Source organism: Sinohyriopsis cumingii, chromosome 9 (genome assembly GCF_028554795.1).
Source record: "Sinohyriopsis cumingii isolate HCF-2022 chromosome 9, ASM2855479v2, whole genome shotgun sequence".
Taxonomy (NCBI): Eukaryota; Metazoa; Mollusca; class Bivalvia; order Unionida; family Unionidae; genus Sinohyriopsis; species Sinohyriopsis cumingii.
Genome location: NC_142969.1, coordinates 89,014,940 through 89,039,212, shown reverse-complemented (window position 1 = coordinate 89,039,212; position 24,273 = coordinate 89,014,940). Strand labels below are relative to the sequence as shown.

Here is a 24,273-nt window from a genome sequence, read left to right as displayed (position 1 = left end):
ATATGTTCCACTATGGTCAGTTTAATATGTCTGTGTGCAGTCTTAGCCCCGTTTATATTTGCGTCTGTACGGTGTTTAGTATAACCGGTTGATGCTGCTGGGGGTTCAAGAGGGAACAAGCAAGTTTTTTTTTTTTTTTTCGATAGACAATGTCATGTGCGTTTTTTTTCTTTCTTCCAAGGATGTGTTTCATTCAGGTCTGTATATGCATTGTATTTTGACAATTGTTCCTTCACTCAGGAAAGACAATGATGGGTGTTTTGAAACATTATAACATTTATAATTATACGTCCCATGATTTTGTCACCCATGATGTACCCCATCAAACCGCGAAGATTCGATATCAAGCATCCTGTGTATTTGAACTCATTGGCGCCATTATTGGTTCAACACAGCGTACTGTAATTTGGTTTTGCATAAATAATTACCATGTTTGCGTGCATTTTCTTTGAACAAGATACAAGTTTAAGTGTGGTTGGAGAGGCAGACAAAAAGGTAGAGATGAACTGGGGTAAACCAGGCAAGGTGAGAAAGGAATTGTGCCACTGAAGCATAATCATAGTCAGCGGTAGGTTTATGATACTAATTAGCTTTCTTCATTCAGCAATAAGTCTGCATTTCACTCTTCGTTTGAATTGTTATATATATTTTTATGCTTCTTCAGACCGAATTCAATAGTATTGTTTGCGTCATTAAGTACATTCTTTTTCTATGCGATCAATGATATAAACGACGTGACAAGATTACGCTATAGCTTAAAATCGTTCTCGTACGTTCTTGTAATAATCTTAAATGCAGAAGTGTCTTGCAAAAATGAACATAGTGTGGATAAATGAGATTTAGGTACTTAAAACTGGACCCTAATGATACAAATATCTCTACTGAAAAGTAAAGTAGACATTATGAATAGAGATGACTGTTTTATTACTTTTTTATTATGTATAACATTATTTATAATTTCCTTTGGATTTATACAATACTGAAGATTGTTCACTATATTTTATGTTCCATCTTTTTTAATTTTAAATTTATCTCTCAATATCAAATTAGTAGGTTTCAAATATGTTACATTCTTTAAACTACGTGAATGTAAAGAGTGAAATTTGAATTATGTCACTTTGTATAAAAGCATCTAACAATAATTCAATATTGTTTAAATATATAGAATAACTTGAACAAACGAAAAAGTGATAAAAGCAACATCATATGAATATTTTTAGCAGCATAGTTAATAAATAAATGATATGCAGTTTACTTAAATTTTAACATAATTACATGTTTTAAAGAAAACTTCTTTATTTATATTACTGTCAGTATTATGGAACTAAAAATTAATATTATATAGTTTGGGTTACAGTGTAATCAACATGTTAAATTCTCATTATAAACAAACAAGCAAACAGAAGACTTTGCTAAACACATTTTGAATGTAGTTATTAATGAATGTCAAACATTTTTTTTTTCAATTTTGACCTGGATATATTCCATTAAGACTGAAATTCCAATGTTTCTTTTAACAGACGTTACATCCCTGAATTAACTATACAGAATCAATAGGCTGAAATACTAAATCATGTAAAGCATTGAAACCATTATTAAAGTGTGCGGTGACATGAAATGAAAAGGATATATATATATATATATATATATATATATATATATATATATATATATATATATATATATATATATATATATATATATATATATATATATCAAATATGTTGGTTTGTGTTTAGCTACTTGTTGACTGTCCCATATATTGCATGCCACATTATTATAGGTACAACATTGTACAATGTCATGTTATTTTTAGATCATTTGTAATAATTATCAATTCAATATAAATTATGAATAATACATGACACATAATTAAAAATGATGCAACTGTTTATCTTTGCTCACAATGTTAAATATTTACCATATCAAGCGATTTCGTGTTGTCATAGATTTCATACTTTATTGATAAAATGTCTGAGACGCATATGATACGATACTGCAAATAAGACCAACAAGTTAATTTCTACCTTTTACGTTTGACTGACATGACCCACCAGTCATATCAGAAGAAGAAGGTGAATGCTTTTTTGGTATCAACAGTACAGTACATTGTTAACAATGGAAGGGACCTACTGGTTACAATCAGGGTTGAAATTATAAATTGATGAATAAATCGATAATTTTCGTTGGGAAGTTTTCTTATGACAGCTAATATGCAGAGCATCTATTAATGAGGATTTATTAAACTTTGGTTAGACAAAAATGCTATTAAATTTTAAAATAATTTATAATAAGTTTATGTCGAGTAAATGCACATATATGATCTATATGACATGTACAATAATCTTGCTTACTGTATGTTATAAGAAGCATAAATAAAAACTGAGTGCATTTACTGTTACACTCACCACAGTTTTAAATAATTTATATTTTAAATGATGAGTTTTTCACCAAATGGGTCACTGAGTCCAACCAAAATATTCTTGCAAAAGCTGAAAGCAAACCAGACCATGTGCCAAAAGAACTCTTCTCCTTCACACTGGATAAAAATCTTTACCCATAAAACACCACAGAATTCTGACAGCAAAAAATTAAGAAAAGCAGAGACAAGATGAGGAGTTAAGTCAAAAAAAGAAGAAACAAAAAGTTCCATTTGGAAAGAGCTCTGAAACAATGCTACCCAACCAAAAGGAGTTCAAAATTAAGCAAAGTGCAATTGAAAAAGGCACAGTCTCTGTGCAAAAGCTGAAATTCGACACCCCTTCCTCAATGAGTAAGCAAAGAATAAAACGTGAAGAAGCCACATCTTGTGAAATTGGTAAATAAATATTCAGTTCATGTTTGGCAGATCAGTTTAGTGATCCAGCAGTGCAACACATGGATGTTTCAAGCCAGTTCACCCCCTTGACAAAAACATGGACACTACACTAATTTGGCAGATGAGGAAGTGTATCAAGAGATACAGCAAGTTGTGCCAAATTTTGAGGAAAACAGGGAAAGGAATACGAGCAAGCACTCATCATTTTATGCTTAACAATAGAAACAACTTTTATCTTTTTCAGCTTCCAGTGTGGCAAAATTAATTTTGGAATTAAGTTTTAGCATATCATTTATGTTGCATGCACATGTATATTAAAGCCTAGGGTGGGGTGTGTTGTGTGGGGCTGGGTTTGGTTTGGTTTGAGAGATGTTATGTTTTTGGCCAGCTGTTAAAGCAATGCAATTTAAAGTTTTACTAACTCCATTCTCAGGATTAATCAGTATACTCTGTTTTTGTATTTAAATATAGAAGAATAAAAAACAAAAAAATAAGAAAGAGAATGTGCTTTCCAGGCCCAGAGGGTGGAGTGGGGTTAAGGATTTAAGCCCTTTACACAAAAATTTATTTGAAAGGGGTTCCTAGCTGGTTTTGAACAATGTCTAGTTCTTGGAGGGAATTATGTGAAGAAATATTGTTTCGGATAATACTTGTCATCTTGTTTCTAGTTTCATGCACATATTGTTTTTCTTGTACACATTATTTATTGTACAGCATCAGTATTTTAATTGGTCTTGTCTGTACATGTGTATGCATATGTAGATCAACTCAGTAGATTTTTCAGACCATTCTAACAGCCTGTATACATTTTTTACGAATAGGTGGATGTGTTGCTACTTGTACTGATCACATGTCTAAAAATAGCCACATGCGGGTTGTATCTTAAGCCTACGGACAAACTTTGTAACATGGCCACTATGTTTCATTGTGTAGATTAAACTGAAGACGATGTTCCCAGTGCAAACTTTTCTTACAGCCTAATAGATGGTCACTGTTATAAAACTGAAAGTGTGGAAATCATCACAAATTCAGTCTTTATTTTATTAATTTAGGCTACCATCCTATAAAAAAATGTATTATAAAGGAGTACATTGCAATTCTTATAGTATAACTTGTCTAGTACAGGATTTTGTCTAACTAATAAATGGTACATAAACTGTGGACTCTAAAGTCAAGCTTTAGAATTTTATTGAAATGGACTGGCATACCAACATTGATATTAACAGTGACCTTCTCGCATAGCATAGTACATTGTTTTAAATTGTTTTAAATAATACATAATATTCGCCACGAACTAATAGTTATTTCTAGAACAGAAATTACAATAAAACACCGAGTCAATTTTACCTTCAAATCTACCTGCCTCAATATTAAGTTTATGGCTAGAACATCTAAATATAGAAAAGTCCAGAGCAATGTAGAGTTAATTATCTGTATAGATATGTCTCAACATTCCGTAGTGACTTATATTCTTTGCAATAAATATATTTTGTTGACTGATGTGACTTTCATGCCAACTTTGATACATACAATTCTTTAATGTCTGAAAAGAAAAAGTGAATGCATGAAAATTAATCAATCACGCTTGATTTTTATTTTAGATACAAATTCAAATAATGTTCCAGAATTCCTAAACCATGGTATTATTTATTTAATTATGTGTCTTATCATTTTTCTGACAATTTATTTATTATCTCCAAATTAGAGGACTTGAAGTCAATAAAACAAGGTCTTATTTGCTTTAACTACTAAATCTGGTTTATATTTTATCTTTGAGTGTTATATTTGAACACATTGACATGAGCAAATCGACATAGTTCACAGAGTATAAGGTACGGTTTAGCGTAAGTATCACATTGTGTACACTCCAGTTTTGTTTTGTTTGTCCGGTTGGGCAATATTGGAGCATGCCATGTCTTGTGAGTAAATTCTAATTGTAGGAACAAGGTGAATTTCTAACCTGCCCTATTAATTTCCAGATTGTTGCATTGTGGTTTCTTTATTGAAATTGTATTAACAAGATTAATCCCAAACTACTGAACATTATTGACAAATGAAAATTGGTTGACCTATTTGTAAACAAACACACACACACACATACGTGTTTTAATGTCAAAGTGAGGTCTTTGACAGATATCTCTGAAACTGGGGTCCCATGTTTCTTATTGTCGTATCTGCTAAATACCGTCAAAAATAACAAAAACCTGGCCTTCTGAAATTAGACACACACTTAAATTTAAAGATATTATTTGTATATTTAAAATAATAGCTCTTGACAATTTTGACAGTAGTCCTGGAAATTGGGGACCCGGAAGTCACTAATCACGTGATATACTCTCGCACCCGAAATGGGGTCCGAAAACACTCACTTGAAACAGGGTTCATGAAGCAAATCATCTTAGAAAACAACAATATAATGCAATAAATAATCAATTTATAGTGTAGAATGAAATGAAAGATGATTGAATTGGTTCGTTCTTATATATGTATTAGCTTAATAAGGGCCACGCTAAAATGTACGCCGATAAATCAGCCCCTCACCTTTGATGATAATGATTGGTGGTTTAGAGGCTGATATAGGCTATTCATTAAAACCTGCAACCTACACTTATCAACATTTCTCACGGCTGTGGAGCTACCGTCGGCTGAAGAGTTCTTTTGGTGACATGTACATGATATTTCCCGAGCAAATCTTGTGTTTGGTGACTTGTAAATTCATGTGCAATAGCACAACCCTCTGTCCATTTTGAATTTCGCACTAGATATGGAATATGGTTGTTACCAATTATTGGTATGTGTCTATAGTGTATGCATGTTTGCACATTTTAATGACCAGGTGAAATCAGACCAAAATATTGTCCATCAGTATCAGCAGATGGGGGGTGGGTGGGTTGATTTATCGGACTAGCTAAAATGTTAACCACTTTGCTGATGGTTGTAAATGTGAGTTTTATTTTCTCTCATCCGTTTGTATATTTTCATGTGAAAAAGAGGGTCTGGACCTTTTTCTTGCCGTTTTTGAATGAAGGTCGTAACATATTGATAAAATAACTAAGTTTCAAGCCTTGTTTCGGAAAAATTCATACCGGAACACACCGATCTGTCCACGATAGCGAGTGCCATTTCAACCGACTGTTTAACGGTATTTTAAAGCGTCATAAGTTCCAAGAATGTAATTTTTTTATTTTAACTATTATACCTACATTACGTAATAGAATAATACAAATAATGTATTTTTCACATATCCAATATAACACTAAATACGAAAAAAAATGTACATGAAGTTCCAATTGTATGACACATTAGAGTATAGAACTATCATGGAACCTTGCTCTCTGTCTCTCTCTCTCTCAGGTGGAAATTTTGTCTCCAAATTTAAGCCGAAAACGTTGACAGACATCTAGAAACTGTATAAAAATCTCATGTTTTATTCGTTACCTAATATGATTGTTTGGCATACAGCTACAGTCACAATCTCTTATCCAAGCGAAACTTGCGGTTTTATGTATTTTGTATCCAAGTTTTGAAATGATAAAGATTTTTAAAGTTCACACCAGAAATGTATTACCTCTAGGCTACATGTCACAAACCAAACCCATACTTCTAGATTAATAGTCATAGCTACGAATGAAGGTCAAGTGCCATAGTAAGAAGTTTTCGTGTCTATCACAATTACATACGTTACTGTAGAGCCCCTAAAGATGCCCATGCTCACTCACACATAATACAAATATTTATCGGCAGATCAGCTGGCAGAACGTCATACTCGTAATCCAAAGGTCGGCTGTTTCCGATATCAAAAGTCGGCTGCACTTGGCTGCCATAATGTGTTAATAGTGCTACTAAACCAACCAACCAATAAAAATAAAGTTTAAAAACGCGAGCAGAGACTCACTCGACAACTGGCAGTACAAAAGTCAGCTTCCTAGTTACGAGTTCTGCTCAGGACCCTGATCTATTAACAAGGCCTAAAATACTACATCTTATAGTAAATAATGCGGAACATGCAACAAGAACCAGATGCGGGGCAGAGCCTATGTGCCTTTCATCCCGAAGAACAGGTTTTCATTACAATTAGATGGTTCAGATTATATCCAAAAAACGCTCAGAATGTGAGGGTTCTGTCCCAGTGAGTTTGCCTACTTGTTTTTATAACCCCACCCACCCCCAATTTATTTCTGGGTAAGCCTGTGAACTAAATTTAGAGCATCATCTCGTATACGCCATGTTGAAACAGGAAGATGCGCGTGCAATACAATTAGAAAATTGAACATCGCGTTTTTGTAATACGATAATGAATTTCACTTTCTACTCAAATATCAGTGCTACATGGGATTACAAGAGACAGCCAAATATGGCAACATTTATAGGTTTTTCAAGTATTAATCAGAAGATCGTATAAAATGTATGCTTTTATTTTAAGATCTTTTCAATATCTCAACAAATTATGTTGAAGTCTGCACCAACATTATTCAATGAATTTACTTAAGTTTTATTTTTAAATACCCTTTCTTACCCAGTTTCAATACATTTCCATAAAAATTATAATTCAATATTTTTAATTTTTTGCTTGAGCTGTTTGTTGCTAATAATGTACTCACTTTTTGTTTTCTTTTGATGTGATTGTATTTTAGCTTCTTTTCTCCAGTTTGTTAGTACTTTTGTGTCAATTAACACATATTTAAATAATATAATGATACATAATCGAATTCATGTGACTAAAGTTATTTTGTTATTTGAAGATATTTACTATTTTAACCAACTGCAAAATACATAAATTATTCCTTTATTTATATTTAACTTCACAACTGTAAAATCAATAATTTCAAACCATTTGTCTGGAAAACAAGCATATTAAAGCCAATGTTCGTATCACAGGTGTTAGACTGTCTTGAGTGTCCGTCATAACTGCACTTTAATCGGGGCCCTAGGTGGACGATTTGTCTAAAGAGCTCACTTTTACAGTTTCCTCATCTCATCTCCATTCTTGTGGGTTTGTTTCTGTCGTGCTCTGTGAGAAAGCTTGCCAGTAGCTTCCCGTAGGTTGTTGGTTTTTACCAGGCTTTCCTCCACTACTTATACTAAGTTATAATGACCGCCATGTGCTGCCTATCGTGTGCTGAAAAATGGCGTTAAACCGTCAACAACAAAGCACTTTAATCCTAGTTTAGTCCTTCCGTCATGAAACCTGGTTAAAGATTACACTGCCACGCCCAAGTGATCCCATCTACACTCATGCAAACTATTTCAGGCATCAGAGTCTCTATTTTAAACTGCTGGCATATCCTACCTAGCCAAACATCATCGATTGTCTTTTACCAACTAAATCGATTGACGACGCATATCTAGCTTTATATTATATAGTTATAACAATAAATGCCATAGCGGCTTCGATTAAAATAGAAAGTATTTATGGATAGAACAATAAGAATGTAAAATTCAGTCAAGTAACCAAAACACGCGAGTTTTTTCATTTATTATTCAGTAGTAAAACAAACGAACAAAAAAAGTCCAATAAAATAAATTTGATAGTTGTAAATTGTGACTGATTAACTAGTTAGCAATTAATAACATCCAAAACAGCATTAACCATCATGGATATGGGAAAGAAATGTGATCGGGATGAAAATTTGAACCTGAAGATGTCAAAATATTTCAACTGTATATGATCAAATCTGTTCTCATCGCTCACATATAGTCAGAAAACATTGAATGTGATCTTTTGCACGCTATTTCACAAGCATGAGTCAAAGAACACTTCTGTAATCAAAGGTGTACACTTTGTGTTAAAGTCAGGACTTGTGGACCATACAAGATGTAATGAATATATACCTTCCCCAAAAGCTGCAACAGTTGCAAAATGCAACACTTTTGTTCCTGTGTTCGACAAAGAGTCAGACAAGGCAAGATATGAAGATACTTCACAATGCCTATCAATAATGTACCTTTTCTCTTGTCAAGCACTAGTTCTAAACCGCCCCTAAGATCGCGTGACTTGCATCATTATGCGGCTTTTGAACCTTTGTTACTGATATAGGACAAAGTCTTCTGTATCCCATGACTTTGCCCTCGAATCACACTCGTTTGCTTGATTTACACGAGTGTGTGCGAGCCTGCGAAGCAACGTTACCAAGAGGTCCCCATGCTAAGTCGTGTGGGATGGAAGACATTAACCTAATTCAGGAACCAAATAAACAATTAAAAAACCATACAATTGATGATTATTTTTCCAAATCCCGCAACTATACGAGTGTAGCCTTGTAAGTGAAATTCTTATAAGGAGCTTCAGTACAGCCATGTAAAAGCATTGTACTTGTTTTTGGTCGCTAATGCCCCGGTTCCGTGTCTATGCTCGAAGCTGATGGTTTTCCATTTTGACTAGCACAATTTCAAACTCAGCCATTCTAATAGTTTTATCGTCGATTGTCACCTAGTACAGTTTACTTATTCTATTGAGACTGCTTTGTGCCGCCGTGACAAATTCCAAATAATATACGAGTGGAATTTTTTAAAAATGATAATAAAAATGATAAAAACAACTTTTTATTGCTTTACTTTTATTTTATTTTCTAATGTGCATGAAAAGCATAACCCATATGATGTAATGGTTGGCATGTATGGATATCGTAAGAAGTCTTTTGATGAAAACCCTATGTGGATATCAATTCTTCTGTAGCAGTGATAACAGTATTTCCAAAGTTGACACATTGGTTTTCATATTGATATCATACCGACATAATTGACATTCAGGCCTAACTAAATTTTATAAGATTTCTTCTGATGAGAAACCCCATAAGAGATTCCGTTTAGAAGGAGTAAGGATAAGATTTTCAAGATGGCTATCATGATGACCATATTTGAAGCCAGATCAGTACATTTTCAATAAGGACAAATAGATATCATAATTAATCTTGTCAACCCCCGCAAGTCAAAATGACTTTCTATTTATGGAGGAGTCGCGATAACAAGATAGTGGATAACAGATCTGCACCATTTTCATTTAGCACCATACACAAAATGACCTGGTAATAACCAAATGTTTGCATGGCTTTGCATCAAGGAGTAATAGGGACACAAATATTTTCAAACTGCTACTGTGGTGGGCATAGTGTATGTCAGATCTTCAAAATTTTCTTAACAATGCAACTAGATACCGAAACAATTCCTTTTGTGAAAATACCATGTTGATACGACTAAAGATGGCTCATGTTGTGGCAAAATTGGATGTCAGTTCGACGCAATTTAGATTTAGGACCAAGTCAACATCATACAATGTCCCATAGTAGAAACCCCATGGTGATGTTCAGAAGTAGCAATAAAAAGAAACAGAACTGTCTTCGTTTAGTTAGGACCACCTAGACATCATACAAGTTCTTAATGTAAAACGTTTATGTCAATTTTCGTATGTTGAGTAGCAACAAGATTTTCAAGAAGACTGCCACATGGGACAGCAGACATGCATGATTTTCATTCAGGACGTGAATTATTTAGTGAAAACCCCGTATTGATATTACCATCCATTCAGGATAAGTTGCAACAAGATTTTCAAGATGGTCATGCCTCAGCAGTACCATTTTCATTTAGGATCAACCAGACTTTGGGATGACTGCATGTAATGTTTCATGGCTATTACACGTTTAGGAATCTTGTTGACAAACTTATGCTTAACAGACAGACAGAACATCACAAACCATCTAGTTAGCTCTCTTGGTCTATGACAAGTAGAGCTAAAATCTAAATACCTGTATATGTATTATAAATATATACAAACTACTTTTATAAATACAAATATTTCATCTTGTTGTTTATGGATTAATTTTCTAAATTTTTAATTTCCAACACAGATTTTAATAATTTCAAATATACACAGCTGCACAGTTGCAGAAACATTAATATGGTTGTGCTGGACATCCCATCTCCCACAGACAAAATTAAAATGAACAGCATACACAAAATATCCCCAAAATCTGATTATATGTGTGTATATGTGTTTTCATCCACAGTGTTGTCATGTTTGCCATACATATGTAGTCTTCATCATCATGGGAACCACCTTAGATTATGTCAAAACTGAAACTTTTGCTTCAGCTGCTGGGCACATCATTGCACTGATGGTGGTGCAATTACTTTTCAAAAGATGGATACACTTGGACAAAACAAGTTTTAGATCCACTTCAAGCGATTTTATTTTGTTTGCGAACTGGTATTAAAATGTCAGTAACAAAACTCATTCAAAACTGCTACCAAATTCTCAAAAAGTTCACATATCATTAGAACCTAAAATGATGTCTCTAATTATATACAAAATTTCCACATTTTTTAAAGAGTTTTCAAAACTAACAGCCAAGTTAACAGGCAGCAACAAATAGGTTTTTAAATAAATGTGAATGTTACTTACTCTCCCCTGCATTAGTTTTTAATAATGTGAGGAACACTTTTCCCAATTCAGTAACATGAAGGTATCATGTATGCAACTCAAATTATGCCATTCAACTATAATGCACAGGTTAACCAAGAAAAATAGGTATTTGTGATCATATTCTGGTGAGGTTTTGTCTGATGCAAGTTACACCTTGACCTAGTTCCCTGGAGGTATCATATCCACAACTGCAGCTACTAATCCAGGCCAAAAAATCTCAGCAAAAACCTTGAAGCAACAAAGTAATAACTGCAAAAATGTTGATCACTGTAATCTATTCTAACCTTGGAAGGTTCAGAATCTTTCAATTATAAGACTGACCAGAGTTCATGAAGACTCAAAAGCATAGATCTTGATTGGATGCGAGGAAAACAAAATTCTTACAATTTGGTTAACCTGCCTGTAAATGTTGCTTCCGATACCAGGGTTACTATACCACTAAGCTATTCTGTATGTTACATAGGTGATATAAAATCACGGACTGTGCAAAGAGACCACAAGGACCCAGACTTGGAGCAAGACAAGTAGCAAATAAAGATTTATGGACAAGGCACTTTCATATAAGCTATCTAGATGTTGCTGTTTTCTATTATGCATGGATAGATGATTATGAGAAAAAAATGTATACTCCTTTATTCCCATATTATATTACTTTGCTTTTAAGTAGCTTTAAAGGAATAATGTTAAACAAAATCATCATTTCAATTCATACACTTGAAAAAGATATATTGAAACTGCACCAGACAACTTATAAAAGGGAAGAAAGCAGAAAAAAAACAGCAAAAAATTAATGCATTACATAGTCTAAATAATCAGTCGCTTATGCTGCAAAAGCTGGTGAAAATAATCCTAACATGAAAAGTCAGTTACTACCTTTATTTCTGATATTAAGATGGCATATACCAATAAAGATATAACAAAAGGCTCAAGTGGGCCTGTTGTCAATCATCTGGATTATGTAACCATTTTGCCAATCAAGTTTATGTAGTAATATGAGAATAAATTCAACGTAAACTGTCTCCCAAACTTTCTATCATGTTGATTTTACCTAATGTATGATATCCTCAGAGGTTATTTCAAAACATAAAGGCACAGTTTATATGCACTGGGAGTCTCTTTCTCATAATCAAAGTCATTTAGACCTTGATGATAATAAACCAAACAGGTCATAACTATGGTTTCACAAGTGCAATCTGATAAAAGAATCCATCAATGCTTGGATCTTATTTTAAAAACTTTGCAGATCTTTACAATATAAACCCATTATTCTAGTTACGACGAAAGTTATGGTCTCCAGAATGGTAACAATCTCAGTCACACACAAGACTGCCTCATAAATACGCATAGATCTCGCTTATTACTGTACAGTCCAAGCTTTTGATCTTCATCCAAGATCTGCATGATATAAGCTGAAATTTCGAGTTTGTTCAAAATAGGACCAGAAATATGGTTGCTAGAGTAGCAACAAGCCTGACTAATCAGATGCAAGATGCTTCCTCAATAATATGCATCGATCTTACTGAACTTGTTCGAGGTCTTATTGACATCATTTTATCTTCAAAATTGGATCAAAAATAGAGCAGAAATATGGCGTCCATCGTGGCAACAAAGTTAGCCAAGCAAATGCAGATCACTTCATTAAGTTGCATACATCGCGCTGATTATCAACATCAAACATCTTTATGATATAAATAATGTTTCAAGTTTGATCAAGGTCAGATAAGAAATAGTTTAGTAAATCAGATGCAAGATCAATTAATTAGTATGTGTGGATTTTGCTCATTATCAAGGTCATCTGAGTAGACATGATTGTTATAATTTTTGTTGCAAATACAAATTCCTAAATACAAGTGTAAGTGTCTGATAAATTCTGAAAATTTCTATATTTTAAAAAATCTTAATTTTAAAATTGTGATAAACGTATCAGCCATTGTTTTACACTACTATTTCCATTTTTATTTTGTATTCATCATTGATCTTAATATTGTTTTTACTGCAATCTTCAAATTTTAATTACTACTTTGATTTTTTTCCCGCATGCATATGCATATTGTTCTTCATCTTTTATATAGTAATAATAATGATGATGATGATACTAATATCTAAATTGCTTGCTCTTTTAAATATAGTCAAGGTATGGATATTTTAAATGGCAATTATGAATTTTAAACAACTATTACAAAGCATTATTTTGTTCAAACTGCATTAATTTGGAATGTTTGGCATGTAAAAAAAAGTGCTAAATTCTATATTCTACCTGCACTACAGTTTCATGATTTAGATAATTCCTTTACTGTATTCTCATACCCTTTATCTTAATTTTAGCAGCTGGTATCGTGTATGTGCCAACTTTGTTACTATGCTAGCATCCATATCAAAATCATGCATATGAGACAACTCCATCTACTAAAAAAGGCATTTCTTTAACATTGCACTTGCTGTTGATGACTTTTTTGTTTCTAAATTAAAACTGTTTGTGTCGACAGAACAAGGTTTAGTTTGAAATTTGTATGGCATAAATGAATTAAATAATACTGAGCTAAATTGTAACTGTGCTTTGGCAAATGCTTTTGAAGACAGGATGTATGGTACAATTCATAATGGACCTGAGGCAAACTCAAGTAAAGCTAAAAAGAAACAAGTTCTTATGTGTGTGCATGTGTGAAAACTAAGCACAATGCCATTTTTAACTTATAAGACAAATAATTACTTGTTGTGCAAATGACATTACAACTTCATATTTATTTTGGCCCTTTGTATCTGATAGTAAACAAAGTCCTTAATATTTCGCTATCATCTTGATCCAAGGCATGTTTTTTTTTTTTGCAAGAACATTTAGTACATCTTCTTGCCTAGCCATTTTGAGCAGCCTGATGAAACAACGCAAGTGTTGGAGCACAGCATTCCTTTCTTGACTTGTCCAAGGTCTTTGCAGAGTTTTAGATTTGGTGCTTTTATGTCTCTTTGTTGATACTGCAACTGGTATATTGCTGGTACATACCTTTCTAGATTCAAGAACTGAAAAATATAAGATGATTTTTGAGATAACAAAATAAGTATGTTGATAAGACTAAGGAAACACTTTAAACAAAATTCCACTAAGGGACTGATGCTCTGCTAACCAGAGGAAACAGCAACTAAGACTCATATCCTTTACAATTGGTGCCACACATGCCACAACAAATATGTGCAGAAGATAATTGGGGCGGCGGGGCACAAGTTTAACTACATGGACAAACTAATTTATTTTAACTTTAACCATCACAAGTGTTGGGAATCGGCTCAAAAAGGTAATATTAAAGTAATACTGGATAGGAGTTTTAAAATGCCAGTAAGTAATACAACAACTAACATGGATCCATTTTGATACATCTACACCATTCTCATGGAAGCACATTTGGTTGCCTGCTGTAAACGGCAGCCATTTTGGGCTGGTTTTCATAGTGCCACCTTCATGGGAAACCCCCCATTAGATACAACATTCATTGATGTAAATGACCATTATGTCAGATCACATAGTCGATGTTTAAGCTCTAGTCCTAATCTGATATTTAAAGTAACTCTCCAAAACCGAAGCTGCGGATTTTGTGCAGTACTTTCTGGAGTTTGCACAATCAGAATCACGACTATTGAAGCTTAAATAACACAGGTAAGGGCACTGATGTTTATGTACGCATCAATGAGTATTTATAATTTATCAGCTTCGGGTCATTTAGTGATGGAGACATAGACAAAGAACTGATAAATTTAGAGTATGAGAAATGGCAGCTACTGTTTGTTACATAGCTTCAAATGCTTGACAGTAAATAAGTTCTGTAAAAGCACATAAAAAGTTATTCTGTCAAAAATAATTATACAACTATAACGATCAGATTTTACTCTTAAATCTTTCTATACATAATAGATGTATACCAAAACTGGAAAATGGTTAAAACTGATGTTGAACGTATGGAGTCAAATAGGTAACATATGTTCTATTTATAGCACACTGCACTGTATAACTCAGGTACATGTATATCAACTGCCTACAAAGCCATACATTCTATGAGGTAAAAGGTTAAAGTGTTATATATTTATGTAGCACAAGATCACTCATTGCTAAATTGCTTGAGAAAAGAAATAAACATTGTGCATTACTTTTAAATTGCCTTATTTTATCTAGGCTTGGTATTATTCATTTCTACACTTAATTTCAATTACTGCAGTATAGGTGGGAATGGTCATTATTCAACTTGTTTTTGCCCATCCAGCATGTACAATGGACTTGGGAGATCCAGATGGCTCAGTGACCTAAATGCTCCTCTTTACAGCTCACCCATATCTGTCCGCATGGGTTCAACTTTTGGCTTGACCAATATGAGTGTGTAACAAAGCTTGGCAGTAGCTTTCCATGGGTTGGTGTTTATTCTTCCACCAAATATACTGACTGCCATGTATAGCCTATGATATGCTAGAAATGGTGTTAAAACCAACAACACCATTGGTTGTTGTTGGTTGTTGTACATTTGTCTTGTATTCGACATCATTTCCAGTAACACATTCTCTGTAATGAAATACTTCAAACTTTCAAAATCATTGTCATCATCACCAACTTCAGCCACTATTTGCAGAAAGTAAATCATCACCTAATGATGAACCATGTTCATAGTCTGCCATGTGGGGTTGTCTAGGCGGCCCATATTTTAAACAAGAATCTGTATAACTGCCTTGATGAATACAAAGTTAAAACTATAGCAAAATGCTTGTTCCAAAGCCCAATGTACCTATTAAATTAAGCTTAACACCCTTAATGTCAAGCTGAAGTACCCAGATGTGTAATAGTTACCTACCTGAAAAACAACACTGTAGTACGCATACAAGATCTTGACCAGCAGCACAACTTATGTTTTGTGGAATGCTTCAAGGGTTAAAAGATGAATAAAATTCTATACCATGCTGGGTATACACATGACCCTTGAGCTAATTTGCGGGAGTTCTTGCGTTTCACTGATTTCTAAGGGCTCAAATTCACACAAATTTTTGCACACTCATGCACCCTGGCAGCTTCTCTATTTTAAGTAACAAAATGCAGAATGAAAGTGGGGCTTGGGGTCTAAAGCACTCAACTTTACCAATCACTGCCATCTCACCTGAGTGGGTTTGAGTCTAAAGTCCTGCCAATGTCAATTGCTTCCAGTGAGTTGGTGGTTCTTACCAGGGGTTTTGGGGGCTCTTCCTCAAGCAGTTATAATGACTGCCATGTATAGTGTATCATGCAGTGAAAATTGGCATTAGATCCAAAACAACATCTGTACAATAGAATGGAAGCAGAATAATCCTCATTACCAAAACAATACATGCATTAGAGGCATGTGACATTTCACAAACGTCTTCTCAGTACAGAGACTTTGGTAATGGCTGTACATTACAAAAATCTTAATAATTTTATAAGTTCATATTTATTTAAAAATATATTGTGAAATTAGGGCTGATAAAGTGAAACTAGCTGTTTTGTTGGATATGTCATCCGTCCCGCTTTTTGTAACTTTGAATTATACATAAACATAAATTGATAAATGGAAAAAGTATTTAACTACATATATACCCTGGAGAAATTTCATTAAATAATAGTGTACAAAAATAGAAACACATTACACACATTATTAAAGTCATCAGCTTTTAATGTTATTTGAAGTTTATCCAGTCAATAATATCTAACAAATCTATTGTTTGATTCTAGTGACAGAAGCTACATATTTTTATTAACATTTTTAATGCAAAAAATTAACATCAATTTCACTTCTGTGCTGTGTACACATTGAAAACTAATGGCAAATCTGAACAGTATATCCCAAGGAACAATATTACCACAATCATTTATAACAGATTATGAAAACTGCAATCCATGATTTGCTCATCTGATTTTACCGATCAATCTTCAAGTATGTCTATCGCCAAACCCTTAACCATGACATCACAAAGTTCTATCCTATTCAATGAGTTAAAAAATTATCAATTCAATATTTTTATATTATCATCACATTTTACCTGGAATTTCTGCATTCTCTTTAAGTTCGTCTGAGATCTCCCCTTGCTCTGTTGGCTCATTTCATGTTTTAATTTCTTCTTTTGCAATATCTCCATTTTCTTCTTCTGGCACAATAATATCTGACAAAACAATTTTCATGAGATAAGATACAAATGACAGACTTGCATTATTTAATTCTTCTTGTTACTATTAAATTATGATTGGTATGAATTAAAATAGCCCACGGTGACCTTAAAAATAAGGATCATTCTTGAGGGGGGGGGTGAGTGCCATTTTCAGCACATGATAGACTATACATGGCGGCCAGTATAAATGGTAGAGGAGGAACCTGGGAAAACCGCTGTAAGAGCAACATACCCCATGAGAAGCTAATGAAAAGCTTTCTCACTGACTCGCATTGGTCAAGGTCGTTCCTTGATCCCATGTGGACAGAGGTGTGGTGGCAGGGATCAGTAAAGGAGAGAACTTTAGACCACTCAGCCCCCTGGGGGATCATTGTAAATTTAAATTCTACCTGCAACACTCACCGAGAAGCTATGTTAATTTATAAACATCTAGTTTCATTTTTGTAATGATCATAAGACTAAAAAATGTTTCCTGTTTCATGCAAACACAAAAGTAAAACTTAGGTCAGTCAATCAGGAAAGGTGTGTTGTTGCTTTGGGGTTTAATGCTATTTCTCAGCATAAGATAGGCTATACTTGGCAGCCAGTATAACTTTAGAATTTCTGCCACCAAGGGCCATTCAATTTCTTTCCCTCATTTCATCCACAGGGACATGGGTCATAACTGAAGGGATCAGCATTGGAATGCCATAATTGTATCAAGAAATTATAGAGAGACATAATGAAATTTTGAAGAAGTTTCCTAATATATATCACTCAAAGATTTGCGGGATGGGGATAAAATAAATATGAATGTGCTACCTTATTCCGCAAGTACAAGTTCTTTCCATCTCCATAGTCCTATCTAATCTCCTCACCACTGTCAATATTTCTGGTTGCAAAGAGACAAAGCCTTGGGTAAGAATTGTACACCGCCAATTTCATTCGTGCATTACACGATTTTGTGTGGTCTGCAGCATCATTCACAAATTGGCACACGTGTCCTCTTGTAGATGTTGCATCTATACTAAAGTAAAAGAAAATGCAACTTACAAAAGGCTACATCTTCCAATCCTTTAAATAGATCAACAATCGTAGCAAAGATTTGTCCATGCTATCTACTAAAACAAAACTGTCAAGTCACATTAACCTAGATCCTAGAGCTGAATAGGAGATGATGGGAATACCAGCCACCCCATGACATATAACAAGTTCTTAAATTATAATTACAATGCCCACATCTCTACATCAAATTTTAAGGGACAGATTTGCAAGACACTAGTGGCCTTTTGTCTGATCTTTAATGCATTGAAATAGTTCAATTTAGTACGTTCATAATTATGTCTCGGTGCAGATGTCTTTACAATGCAAGTCTTTGAGTGTTGGTTTTCACACCTCAATGATGCTATGGACCACTGCAAGGTGATGAGTTTGTTTACTGAATTCAGAACATCTGAATGGTCCTTATAATTTAGTCTTATCTCACTTTCATCTGCATTTGCCTAAATAATCCTAATATATGCAGAATGGGCTGTAAAAATACTTCATTATCATCCTTTCCCGTGTTAATAGGCAATTTTCTACACCGCAGAATGAATACAAAATTTTCTTAGTCTATGGCATGTATCTAGAGAAAATCTGAATATTCATCAGCGATAATAAGCCCATGATCCTTCTTCCAAGCTGAATATTTGGTCAAGAAGGGGGTCTATTATTGCAAACACCCACATCCCTGATAAACTGAAATCAGTCTGTGAACTCAATCATTTTAATTAAAACGGTCCTGAAAAAAGTTTTCCTTTGAATTCCGACTAAAAATCAAATGTACCACTAGATGCTATTCTCCATTTATTTTCAAACTCAGTATGAGCAAAATGTTAAGTGCTGAAGTTCTACTAGGAGTGAAAAAGGACAGTAACTCTTGTTCAGCTAAATTTGGGGATTATGTATAAATAAATTGTAAAAAAAAATTGGCTGTAACAAAATTGCAAAAAAAGACTTTCACTGTAACTTGAAAGGTGTTCAACATATGCACACAGCCAGTTAATTTAAACATGCCCCCAAAAATATAATTTAGACTGAATTAAAGGATTGCAACTATTATATACAACAAATAGTACACAATTCCCAAACAATTTACTTGGCTGAAAGGATTTGTTTTTTGTGTCTTATATGACCTCTACTCTATACCATGTTTTGAACGGCATGCAGGGAAGAAGCCACTTTCACCTGATTGGTTGCACAGGTTAATGGAGCAACTCTGCTGGTGAAAACGTGTATTCATTGTAAGCAAACACTAATGTGTGTGTGTGTGTGATTTGGATTTTAAACGTAGCTTTAACAATTTTTCAGTCATATCGCTACAGTGTCTGCAGTGTGGCAGTTTATAGCAAACACTAATGAATCAAAGCTTAATTGCTGATTATAGGTTCCGTTTCCATTCAAATTTCCAGCTAGCAATACAGCTTTCACTAAACTAATTGCAGAAATTGGAATTTGTACATTGATTCGTTTCTCATTTGCAACATAAAACAGACAAAAAAAGCCTGTTTTATGCTAAACACTAAATAATAAATACAAAATAATATTCCCACATATAGCACACATATTATCTTGCAATTTCAAGGCTGAAGCTATGTTCTGATTCAAGGAACAATTTACATGGAGAATTTTTTGATGTTATGAGAAATTTTCTTCTATTTGAATTTCTCTCTGTACTCGCTGCATGAGGTTTTAATTGTATACTATTTAGCCCACAAAACCTTGCAGTTTCAGCCCTGATAATTGTATTAAATCTTAGATATATAATAATTATATCAGCTGAAACTTACTAATGTGTCTTCTGATGATATTTAAAGCCAAAGAGATAACATCTATTGTATTTATGATTTCGTTGTTTCCTGCTATATCTTTTCTCCCTTCTCTCAGCCTCTAATGTGTCAATCCTTTCCCCATACATACTCAGGTAGAAAATCACCTCTGTTGAATGCCACATTTGCAAAGACACCATAACCTATAATGGGCAAAAGGCAAAAGCAATAAATTAAAAATTAAAATAAGCATGCAAAGGTGTTCCTAATAATCAAAGCTTAAAACTAGAATTTTACGAGGATATATCTTGTGTAATAAAATGAAGTATTATTTTGTAAGGATGTTATACATAGTTCAAAAATCCGATAGCCTGTCACCCGGGACCTCTCTAATTTCACATAAGTGAGGAGCTCGTCAGGCTTATTGAAAAAAATCTAATTGTACCTGACAAAGCTCCGATTATGCTGATGAAATGTAGAAATTTATTTTTAAGATGTTGACCTGCCATAATATAACATGTCATGCTAAAACCAGGATTTCTATTCCCAAAACCCCTGACACTTTATGTTTAAAAAAATATGATTTTAAGTAATCTTCGAAAATAGAACAAAAATAAATACTTCAGCATATGCCCATTACATGTAGCATGTATAAATGGTAAGCAGTCATGACTAAAGTTGATGTAAAGCTCCTTCTGGCAGTTTGAATAAGGCAATTAAAAGGCAAAAAAGGTCAGGTATAAACCACTATTGCATGATTTACTTAACTGGCTCACAATAGCCAATGTGGTGCATTTGAAGACTAGTGGGTGATCCCACTGTACTAATTTGCACAGGCAAAAAAGGTCACAAAATGGAACAACCTAAAAAAGTTAAATCAAACAGATGCTAGATGCGTGTAAAAAGTGTTCCAACTGGAAAATGGGGTCCCATCATCCCAGCCACACAAGGTTGAAACTGAGGTCCCATCAACACTTAAAATTGGGGTCCCAAATGCATATATAGTGTTTGCACATACTTAAAACAGGGGTCCCCAGAATGCAAGGCCTCAAGTGCAACAAAACGTGATCACCATGAAAATGGATAAAGCACATGATTAGTGCTGAAAGAACACAAGGCCTTAAATGACTCCTGGAATTTTATATTATTTTGTTTTGTCTCGACCACTTACAAGATAAATTTAAATTACTCACCAACATAACCAGATATATATTTGTTTCGAAAACATCTTGGTTGAACCCAGTTTCACATCAATGCTGGGTCTGCTTTTTGGGTAACAGGTGCTTAAGCAAACTGTATTAAAGATTACCGACTAATTTGTGTGTGACGTTTGCACGCATTGGGGTGGGGTTCTTCCAATATATATATTAATTAAATTATGATGAAAGTTCCACCCGTGCTCGTGGGGTTAGAAAGTTAAATTAGTGACAAGGTAGATTTACAGCTCTGAGCCCCCAGTCAGCAATGCCGATGGCTAAATTATAGAGAACACGAAGATAAAATTCAATTAGTAACAATTTAATAAATTCGATAATTTAAAACGATAAACTCTCAATCACCTGTCTTTCCTTTGACCAAGTGACAGCCTAATTCATCCCGTGATTTACAGTGTGAGTTCGATTTTCCCCATGTTCTTGCATCTACTCATCTCTTTCTTTCCTGCTAATTCCTTCCTTCCTTCCGTTCCTCCAACACCTCCTTTGACTCCGTTTCCCTCTCGAATATCTCCTCCAATTTCGCTTCCAATTTCCTCTTCCTCCCTTCTCTCCCCTTTTCCTCCTAGACTTCAACTTCTCCTGACTTCTCTCCTTTCTTCTCCTTTCCTCCGTCTCTCTATCTGAGACTGCGGGACCAAACTGTAACTGGTCTGTCCCTCAAAGCTTCCTTATTTGAAGCTGTTTGTTATTAGAATTTCCTGTTCCAAGATATTCCCGCCAATAACGAATGGCTATTCGGAGTTAGGCTAACCTCCTCTGGGCAAACATTCTAGCGAACTAATTCTTGCCGGAAGACACGGAGATATCATTCTGCCCAAATCAGGGTCTCTCCCCTATCTCGATTCTGATTGGGTGGCGTTGTGACCCTGTCCAATCGTCTTAGCGGCCAGTTCAACCTGGCTGTCTGTCTGCAGGGAAAAGAAGATAAGACACTCCCACTTCTTCGGGCAACTTCTTTTGATCTTGACTAACGTTTCCACATCTAGGTGATAATTGGCTATCTGGCGGCCTCGCAGCTCCTAGGTCTGGCTCTCCACTTCTAGCCACGGCAATCTTACGTAATGGATTTGTGGTAGCCTGCGGCAATGTTTAACATCAAACAATGGCTTGTTAGAATTACCTTGATTATACATGTTTCAAACTGGGGCTACTCTGGGTCGGGGTAAACATGACATTGTGAATGGCAACAACTTTTCTTTTGAAGTCAGATTTTACCCCATATACATAAAATGAAAAGCATGATTATTACAGTTGCCTGAATAGTGCCCAAATGTCAAAGGTGATTTAGGAAGCAAAGCAAGCAAAACTAAATTTCAGAACTCTTTCTTTGACAGTTTTCTTTGTGAAGCATGCCAGCAAAAGGGGGGGGGGGAGAGAGGATTTGATTTTGGACACATATGGCAAACAATTTATTGGCTCATGATGTCATTTCTGTGTGTACCATCAAATAGGAGACCATCTTTATGTTAAGATATTCGACACATTGAATTGATCCTTCCCATTAGTTAATTGACCTATGCTTTTCAGTATAATTTTATCAATGGAATAGATTGGCTGACAGACAATAATATGCACGTGCTTGTTTTTTGAACAGTTGCTTTGTGTTGTTTAAAAGATTAACTATCCGTACTTGACAGGCATTTAATTGTAATCCGGGCTTGTGGAATTTTAGTCAGGGCCTGTGATTATTTTATAGTCACCAGCCCTGGGCATTTGTTGACATTTTTAATAGGTATCTGCTTTAACACAAGCAATAATTTAAGAAAGAAAAAACAAAAAGTATTCAAACTGGAAATTGGGGTCCCATCATCCCAGACGCACAAAGCTGAAACTGGGGTCCCATAAACGCCAGTTAAAATTGGGGTCCCAAATGCATATCGTGTATGCACAAATAGTTTATTTCCCTAGAATACAAAAAGAAAATTGAAGAAAAGTACAATATTGTGATTTAAATCCCGAACAGTGCTGAAAATTCGATCACAAATCCAAATGTATAAAAAGGTTTTAAAACTGGAAATTGGGGTTCCATCATCCCGGACACACAAAGCTGAAAATGGGGTCCCGTAACACTCTTATAATTGGGGTCCCAAATGCCTATAGTGTATGCACATGCTTAAAACTGGGGTCCCCAGAATACTGACTCAGATGCACAAAACCCCAATCGCCATGAACATGGATAAGACACATTATTAGTGTTGAAAGCACACACGGCCTTAAACGACCCATGGAGTTTTATATTATTTTGCCTTTAGTCACATACAAGGTAAATTTAAATTTACTCACCAACATAACTGGATACGTATCTTTCTTCGAACCCATCTTGATTCAGCCTCGTTTCACACCAGTACCGGACCCATTCTTTGGGTGAAAGGTTCCTCATGCCAGCCTAAAACAAAGGTCCAATAAAGAGTCAAACTGGACTTAAAATCTTCTAATGGTCAGAATCCAGAATTATCTTCATCATAGACTAGTCTACATTTCTAAAGATTTCATAACTGGTGGCTACAGCACTTATTGGGCTATAACTTATTTTAAATCACATGCCCCCAGCCCCTTTAAATGTGTATTCTGGGCAAATGTTTGTCATAATTAATTGGTAGGCCTATGAGTATGAAGTCAAGTAGGTTTCAAAATAATAGGTGTTCTATTTATAGCATACTTCGCTGTATAACTTTGGTAAATGTATATTATCTGCCTACAAAGCCATACTTATGAGGTAAAAGGTTAATTATGCATGGTATTCTGCTTTTTCTACTGTTAGGGGCCATCCATTTAGTATGTACGCATGGTGGGGGTGGGGTGCTAACCCAAATGCGTACGCCTGCGTATGGGGGGTCTACTGATAATGTACGTATGCACAGGAAACAGGGGTGGGGT

The 24,273-nt window shown here is 34.6% G+C and overlaps 1 protein-coding gene across 2 annotated transcripts; it reads right to left on the bottom strand.

Annotated features, from left to right (window-relative positions):
- Positions 1-10,979: 10,979 nt before the first annotated feature.
- On the bottom strand, positions 10,980-24,222 carry LOC149792205 (uncharacterized). Of its 2 annotated transcripts, XR_016423525.1 has the most exons (5): positions 23,680-24,222; positions 20,201-20,382; positions 18,192-18,396; positions 17,265-17,384; positions 10,980-14,255 (listed from the first exon to the last, which is right to left on the bottom strand). XR_016423525.1 is itself a non-coding variant. In XM_089970708.1 (3 exons), exons 1-3 carry the CDS (start codon positions 23,713-23,715, stop codon positions 14,073-14,075), a joined length of 339 nt encoding a protein of 112 aa, XP_089826834.1. In that variant the 5' UTR covers positions 23,716-24,222; the 3' UTR covers positions 10,980-14,072. The 2 variants fall into 2 exon arrangements, 1 of the variants encoding a protein (XP_089826834.1); XM_089970708.1 differs by lacking the exons at positions 18,192-18,396; positions 20,201-20,382.
- Positions 24,223-24,273: the final 51 nt, after the last annotated feature.